Source organism: Sycon ciliatum, chromosome 1 (assembly GCF_964019385.1).
Source record: "Sycon ciliatum chromosome 1, ocSycCili1.1, whole genome shotgun sequence".
Lineage (NCBI taxonomy): Eukaryota > Metazoa > Porifera > Calcarea > Leucosolenida > Sycettidae > Sycon > Sycon ciliatum.
In genome coordinates, this window is record NC_088643.1 from 87,820,394 (window position 1) to 87,829,330 (window position 8,937).

At 48.2% G+C, this 8,937-nt stretch overlaps 1 protein-coding gene across 1 annotated transcript in view; it reads right to left on the reverse strand.

Moving 5' to 3' along the window:
- LOC135806187 (E3 ubiquitin-protein ligase SHPRH-like) overlaps positions 1–8,937 on the reverse strand; it is a 54,047-nt gene extending 45,110 nt beyond the window's left edge. Inside the window, exons 1-3 of the mRNA XM_065320341.1 lie at positions 8,081–8,937; positions 4,896–5,147; positions 3,148–3,235 (exon numbers count right to left, since the gene is read on the reverse strand). Of these exons, the coding sequence (XP_065176413.1) occupies positions 3,148–3,235; positions 4,896–5,147; positions 8,081–8,792 (1,052 nt within the window). The 5' untranslated portion in view covers positions 8,793–8,937. The remainder of the gene's footprint in view (positions 1–3,147; positions 3,236–4,895; positions 5,148–8,080) is intronic.

Here is an 8,937-nt window from a genome sequence, read left to right on the forward strand (position 1 = left end):
ATCGGCGAGATATTGTTCCTGGACGGCACGCACAGCCGCCTCACAAGCCGCCGGCACACCAACACACAGCTGATGAGGGATCACGGCTGTCGCGATATCAGACGATATACACTGCAACACAGCCTTAGCGATGATCCGGCGAGCGACTTCCCCCACCGCAATCGGGCGCACACCTGGTCTCTTGTCCAATGCCACGAGCCGTGCCGCAACAAAAGCCGACAGAGAAGCAGGGTCTATATCCGTCGTGCATATCCTCTTGGCAGCAGCAGCAAGAGCGGCAGCCAAATTTGAAGAAGCACCTTTAAAGGCCGAGAGCATACGCTGCCAGGCCTGCACGTCCAGGCCAGACGGACCACCGGATCCCTTCATACTGCCAGCCACCCTCTTAATGCCTGCTGCTGAAATACCTTCAAATATTATGTCATTGACCGGTGCTGCATCATTCTCCAACAAAACGGTTTCAGGTGGCTCCACAGGAGTCGGGTGCTTATCGCGAAGTACATCCAGAACCGTCGCACCAGTGGAAGGTACTGCGATTTCATTTGGCTTGAGAGGTCTACCACCACCACCCTGGGATAAACCCGCCATGGCACGATGTAAGTTGCCACGGTGAACGAGATTCGCAAACACTGTATCCGACATAACATCGGACTCGCTAGCTGCATGGCTACCAATCGGAATATGAGCCTGTATACATCTCCCTTCCGAGAGCAGTTCAGAGAGATGACCAGACGACCAGCTGTCTAGGCGCCGCCGCAGGTGCAACACGTTGTCCTGACTCGTGCTATCCCGACCAGGGCGCTGAAGAAGAACGTGACAAGCAACTGCCACGCCTTCCCAAGCAACACAACTTGTAGGACTGTTACTAGCAAATGATGAAATGAAATCAGCTATTAGCTGAACAAATTGTTTACCAACTGAGCCAGAAGGCACCATGAACAGATTCCGTCTCCAGGTGACCACCTTCTGATATGACTGGCGCATCCAATCAATTAACTCAGGACCTCTACCCCATATGGATGAGGATACATCAGCAGCGTCACCCACCACCGGACCAGCGGAAATGATTCCAGGGCGGGGAGCAGTTGCAGTCACAGCAGCCGGCGCAGGACGGGGATTGTCACGAAGGAGAGAATCACCAATCACCTGGCCTCCATTCCGGGTCATATCCACACGCACACATTGTCCATTTGGGGTCCCACATTCCGAGATACTGGACACAATGGACCCGGTGCTATTATCATTTTCTCTCAAGAGCGGAGGGACAGGCAGTTCCACACGCAATGACTTCCGAGGCAGTGTCCCGGAATCAATAGTCGGCGATGACGCAGCGGCGGAGTTGCAAGTCACTATTGTGCGAGATTGCGAAATACATGTAGATGACACGGTACCGGAGACAGATGACACGGAGCCCGAGCCCGGCACCTCCCGTGAGCCCTCCCGTGAGCTGCGGGGTACCCAACCAGGGGCACAAACAGGCGGAGCGTCCGGCAAAGAACCTATAGCTCCGACTACAACAGCTGTGGCTTGCAGATTGGCATTACCAAAGTTTGTACATTTATCGTCTCTCCCTGGGTAACAATTAATGCAGCACCTCCCATCTGCCGCACAGGAACATGACCGGCAAGTTCCTGACGCTCTGTTACAGGAGCAACAGGGTCGAGAACCCACCATACGCGAGCGGGACATTCTCCTAGCAACGCTTCAGCAGCACACAGCATAGGCGAAGACCATGCTGCACAGCTCTTCTGAGAGTACGCGCGTACGCGCTACTATTACCGGCACCAGTACTAGTATCGGGTAATAGTAGCCTCGGCCAAGCGCCAAGACACGGGCCGCACTCACGCCAGCGCCGTACGTGAGTATTGGAGGAGCCGTGACGTACAAACGAAGACGGTCGGAGCAGGAGGCAGAAGCTTAGCGCGAAGTCAGCCGATGCGTCTAGTGAGTAGTGTCAACTCGACTCGTCCCATACCAAGTACACATCCAGAGCGCCACTGCATAGTATGCCACCAACCAGGCAGTACAGGGCCAAACCGCAAAGTGTGCACAGCACAGCAAGCCAGCTCAAACAGGGCCCAGGGCCCGCACGCTCAAACGTGCCCAGCACGGAACAAAGACTATAATGGCCGAATCGAAGCGCAAGAAACCAGCTGGATGAGGAATTGGCAGGCTGGACGAGCCCAGGAGGAAGCAAACTACGCGAGCCGACTCCACGTGTCACAAGGAAAGTAATGAAAAAGGTTTCAAACCGATAGAATAGAACAGTGGAGTAGAAAATTAGAGAATAACGGAGGAGCAAAAAGCTCTACCGCCCAGTAGTGTACAGTAGTAGTAGTAGTAGTAGTAGTAGTAGTAGTAGTAGTAGTAGTAGTAGTAGTAGTAGTAGTAGTAGTAGTGTGTGCGTGTGTGTGTGTGTGTACAAACAACTATTCTGTAGAAGGCTTCAAGCTATGCAAATCACCCATGAGGCAGCACTCTATGGTGTGATCTATGACAATGTCATAACTATGCACATGGCACACCTGTCCAAGTACTAGTAGTGTTGTAACATCTCAAGTACTAGTAGTGTTGTAACATCTCAAGTACTAGTAGTGTTGTAACATCTCAAGTACTAGTAGTGTTGTAACATCTCAAGTACTAGTAGTGTTGTAACATCTCAAGTACTAGTAGTGTTGTAACATCTCAAGTACTAGTAGTGTTGTAACATCTCAAGTACTAGTAGTGTTGTAACATCTCAAGTACTAGTAGTGTTGTAACATCTCAAGTACTAGTAGTGTTGTAACATCTCAAGTACTAGTAGTGTTGTAACATCTCAAGTACTAGTAGTGTTGTAACATCTCAAGTACTAGTAGTGTTGTAACATCTCAAGTACTAGTAGTGTTGTAACATCTCAAGTACTAGTAGTGTTGTAACATCTCAAGTACTAGTAGTGTTGTAACATCTCAAGTACTAGTAGTGTTGTAACATATCTCGAATTTTAAAGTAACACTGCCCAGCATCAATAGTAACAAGAACACTAAGGTACCGTGTGTACCGTGTGTACCGTGTGTACCGTGTGTACCACATCATGAGAATTATATGCATGAGTGATCCACGCTTTTTTACAACGGGCAGTTCCCGCCAGTGACTGCTCACAAACCTCACCTCCATGAGTACGGGTTGAGGTAAAGAGTATGTCCACTCTCGGAACGGAACTCTTTCCACAGCGGATGCAAGACGCCATCGCTTCCAGCTGTGACGCAACATTGACAAGGAAGCACATGTAGGGGCGAAAAGCCGAGGGAGTAGAAAAAAAAATCATTACGATATCACCCTGTGGGTAACTGGTGCTAGACTCACAACGTACAAAGACCTGGTTGCTCTCCTGGAAAACTAACTTCAATACCACTACGATGTAGCATGCACGGTCTGATTCGAACAACAACTGCACATGTACACTCAAAGTCCCGACTCAGTCGATTTTCATTCGAGTGTATGACTGAAATACTAGTACCTTCCCAATAGTGGTAAATTGTGGTAATCCTCCGCAATCAGCTAGAATAACCGAGACCTTAACGAGAAGTCTGACTTAGCGGCAGACACTCAAACTAACTTAAAACTACTAACTTGGTCAGAGGCAGTAAACATTGTACCCTGCATCTCTTTAACAAAGATTCACGGATCGCACTGAAACTTTGCAGGATGGCAGCCAGGCTTTGAGGGGTTTTGAACCTTCACAGACACCCCGAGAGCGATAACACAACAATGTACCCTATTTGCAATCGGGCAAGTAGAAGAGCAGCTGATAATTAATTTCCACCAATTTCCGGTTTCTCGGTAATCACATCACTTTGTAACTTCATGTAAAAGAGTTCCAGCGCCTTGACCTGTTGCTTCTGCATGCACAGCACTGGCTTTTGGTTGTGGGGTGTACACCACCCCCAGTGCACAACGGCACAGCCAATTTCGCGCCGAGGTGATAGCGATGAGGCAGTGATTTAACTCCTGCGGGATACACGCCGACTGTTCCTTGAGGTGCCAGTCCCTGCTGCTACTCCTGACTGGGTGGGTGCCGGGGGTGGGGGCTTCATCAGTAGCTTGTCAGGTAATGTGACTACCGAACTATACATCAGTCTGTTGTACTCAAACCGGTGCCATTTCCCCCTCCCTCATACTCCCTTATGTACAGTGGCCGAAACAGCTTGCTGTCTACAGCATTGGGTATGTACAGTAAGAGATAGGTTCTCATTACTAGCAGTTAGCGCTAAAGTTCATTATGTGCCTTTCTAGTTACATGGCATCGCTTGACTTGCTGTCCTTCATTCCCATGTTTCCAGTGGTGAAAATGAGTCGAACATCTTTTTGGAAAATGTCTTGATTCGGTTTGAGTGACGAAATATAGATTTGTATTGACGGTTGCCATTGGTTTTCAAGTTACAGTAAAAAATAAGCGGAAGAGTGATAATGCATGGCTGCTGGCAGTTGCCACCCTAACGGGCTACTCATTGCCGATTCACTCCCACGTTCTCCCTCTCACAGTCAATGCTGTGAATTGGTCCGGCCAATGAGTTGAAAATGCAGAAAACTAACTAACTAGTGCTCGCTATTTGAAATAGTAGTACATTATGATAGACTCGGATGGAGAGCCAAGGACTAATTTATAGTAAAGAAAGGGACCAAGGAACTACAAGTTACGCTATACTATCCACTAAGACCATCAGTTACTAAACAATCAGCTCATGCGATATCATTGCACGACGCTGACCGACTGTACTGACACGACACTGGCCGACGGTACTGACGTTCTGAACTGACGGCCTTACTGGACAGTATAGTGTAACTTGTAGTTCCTTGGTCCTGTTCTTCACTATAAATTAGTACATAATGACTTGGCAATGCTTCGCATTACTCACCACCACTAGTGCCAGAACCTTGGCGCTCTTGATGAAGCATCCAACGCACAGCACGTTGCTGATACCCGCGTAGCCGTGGAAGCAAGTTAGGATGTTGTGTTTTGTTCAGCTCCTGGGCGTGCACCTCCGCTGTTGTTGGATACCGGTCAGGCGATGCACTTTCCCTGCTGAGGTCCGACACATACGTATAGATGCCGTCTGGATTCTTACAAGATAGTGTGAGTTTTTGCTTGTTCAGTAGCTCACACCGGTCTGGTACACACACACACACACACACACACACACACACACACACACACACACACACACACACACACACACACACACACACACACACATATTATAATTATATATACACACAAGTACAATATATATCACAATTGATTCAGTAGCACCCACACACAGAGAATGGCTCAACCATGACCGAGCAAGACCCAAACTAGTTGCAGTAACATTGGTCGTCAAAGAAGGGAGGGGGGGGGGGAAGGGGGTCACTCTCTCCGCTTCTGGTTTGCCATATTCCTATATTTCCGAAAATCCAGCATCCTCGTTCTTATTCTGCGCCTGTAAATTCACAGAGTGCAGGTATACTGTGCACGGTGATTTACACTGCAGACAATCAACACACCTGCACAATAATGGGAAACTAGAGAGAAAGTTACTATACTACTGCCATTTGCCAAATTAGACCTGGAAAAAAGGACAAACTCCTGAAATGTAATATTGACAAATGAGTCAGAACTTCGGTTTGGCCGCTATTTACCAGCGCTGGAAATATCCAGATCAATCCTCATCAGCCATTTCACTCTCCTTGCTTGTATCAATCTCAAATTTAATTTAGTGAAGACTCACACAAGTCCCAGCCACAACTTCAGGATTTTTTCTAGCCAAAGGGGGGGGGGGGGGGGGGGTGCAGCCCCCCCCCCCCCCCTCTACTCTGATGGCGCGCCCCCTACTCTGACAGCTCACCACCTACACATATTTTCGATTATTGTGTTTTTTCAGTTGACACTACGAAAATGCGGACACAAATCGATCGTTCCGGGTGCTCGCCGCGCCCGCACGTTACATGTTTTGATACAAGGCAATAATGGAACACGGAAAAATGGTTGAACAGTTTGTTTCCCTGCCCCCCCCCCCCCCACCCCCTCCCCATTACGTTATTAGAGACCATTAGCAAACCATCGGGTGTGACGATTGGGACAAACTGGAAACGAGGCCAGCGCGCGGGAAAACTCGAATCGTTTCGGGAGCACGATTGGAGCAGCCCCGACGGGTGATCACGAAACGATTACGATTCCGGTTGCATCACGTGCCTGAATGGTTCAACGCACGGCTTCATGCCGTACATGTTTTGACGATTGGAAATCGGAGCTGTACAATCTTTCGACCTTACACGTGACAGTTTGCTAATGGTCGCTATTTCCTGGCCAGAACCCTGAACTTGAAATCCTGTTCCCATGAACACATCCAACGGAAAATAGAAAATCCGTCTCCCCCCCCCCCCCCCACCCATTGCCAGGCTAGTGCGTAACTTAAGGCTGTTTGAAGTTTCGATCATATAATATAATATATCATATAATATATGATACCAGCAATCAACAGTTGCAAGACTGACTTGTAAACGGTTAACCCTTTACCATCCGACCAAATTTCCCCTACAGTCCCAAATGCAATAATTTTCACCTTATTCTGAGAATATCTTCGGTTCTAATCAACCAATTTTCACAATCTTGGGCATTCCGGAAAGCTCTCCACGGGCTGCGTACATTGAGCTCAAACAGGACACTACCGAGATCACATATCCAGCGCCAGGGAGCTTCAAATACACCCCATCGCTGGATATACGAGGAAATTCTCTCCTCGCCAGCCATTTCTCGCTCCTTCATCGTAAACTTTCCAAATTTTTTGCTTGAGTTTCTTTTCATGCTGCCCACGCGCTCAAAGCATGCAACAGTGACTCAGCATATCAGGAGAGGGGAAAATCCCCGCTCAAGGTCAGTCACTCGGAAAGAAATTCGACTTTTGCCGTAGCTGATATGTCAAGCGAAATATCTTTGGAATGCGACATCGCAGCTCTTTACCGATTGTTGCAATGGAAAGCTGGGCTCTTCGGCTTCTTCCTAGATACTTAGTTCTTTAAATTCCGACAAGAATCGATCGAGTTACGAATGTTTTAGTGTATGCATGTCCATCGATCTCTAGTGATCGATTCAAGTACACACGGATGGTTTAAAAGGGTTTTAAAAGTGGAAGTTAAGGCAAAAAATCAAAATTTCACCAGTTGTAGTCTTCGGGGTGCTGAGTCGAATGGTCTTGGTCTGAGAAAGCTGAGACGCTCCCTTCCTACTTGAATCCCAATCGAACTCGCGCACTTCCACCGAAACTGGGTGACTGCGCCCTACTAGATGGGGGTTTGTATGCGAAATGTCACTAAAAGCGCCATTTCGTTCTTATAAAAGCATGAATGACCGCCATTGGCCCATATGTTGTAGTCTTTTGGACGCTGAGTCGACTGGTTTTGGTCCGAAAAGGCTGCGATGCAGCGTTCCTCCTTTATTCCCAATCGAACATGGTTGAACAAGCGGTCACGTGCTCCTGCGTACACCAGTCACCTGGTCACCGTGCCTGCAGGGTACAACTTACTAGCCTGTTTGACCTTTTTTGGGTGCAGTCCTGTCACTCGAGTTGAACTCGAGTTGAACCTTGGTGTGAAAGTTGTCGCCTGCTGGCGTGGTGACCAGGTGATTTGGGCACCCAGGAGCACGTGACCGCTTGTTCAACCATGTTCGATTGGGAATAAAGGAGGAACGCTGCATCGCAGCCTTTTCGGACCAAAACCAGTCGACTCAGCGTCCAAAAGACTACAACATATGGGCCAATGGCGGTCATCCGTGCTTTTATAAGAACGAAATGGCGCTTTTAGTGACATTTTGCATACAAATCCCCATCTAGTAGGGCGCAGTCACCCAGTTTCGGTGGAAGTGCGCGAGTTCGATTGGGATTCAAGTAGGAAGGGAGCGTCTCAGCTTTCTCGGACCAAGACCATTCGACTCAGCACCCCGAAGACTACAACTGGTGAAATTTTGATTTTTGCCTTAATTAATTAACTTCCCCTTTAACATCTCTGCACATGCCCATAAGTTTCAGGTACGATTTTTTTAGCATGACTTTGAGCGGCTTACCCAGTATATCCTTGTGGGCATTGTCAACAAGACGTGTGAAATAGCAAGCCAGAGGATTGAAATTGGACCGGCTCATTGCATAAGGGCGCATCACGTGCCTACGATTGTGAAAGCTGCCATACTTCAACTTATCCTCATGCACAAACGCAGAGCCCTTGGCATATATCTCGACGGGCAACTCGACAGGCAAGTTGAGTTCATTGGCGTATTTCCCCTGCAGGAGTTGTATCCAAGCCTCGCTTTCGGCTGGCACAACCGGCATCAGGTGCATATTTGATAGTTTTAGGAGCATGTTGTCATTGGCTACAGCGTACGCGTGTTGAAAACATCTGGTGCGGTTCTCAATCACAAGATGCAATAGTCCATCAGTAGCTGATGGGGCAACTGATCGAAATTCCAACTTGATGCTCTTGAACTGGACTTCAGGAATATCACGTCGACTCACTTCAATATATTGCTTGATTGGAATTCCCAAGTGACCCTTTCGGTCGGCGACGTTTGCAGGCAATAGCCATACCATGATGTTCTCCGCAAATACACCATGGGTGACCGTCGTGGGCTGCTTCCTGGCATCGTTTCCTGGTCTTGGCTTCTTGTCCTGGCCAATTATACGTGATCCAGAAGTGTCTACTGTAGCTGCACTGAGATGACACGTGCTGCTCTCGATCTCCTCGTGCTTCCTTTTGGCAACTATTACTTCCTCCATTTCCATGCTCACCTCAGGCCGCAATCAGAAGGGCAGTTTCGAACACCACTGTCACCAGCAGGATATGTCTTTCTCAGTAGATTGTGAGAGGTAGAGGAGAAACTCCTTCCAGGTTTGGTGATGATGAGCTTTCTCTCGATCTCTCTTTTTA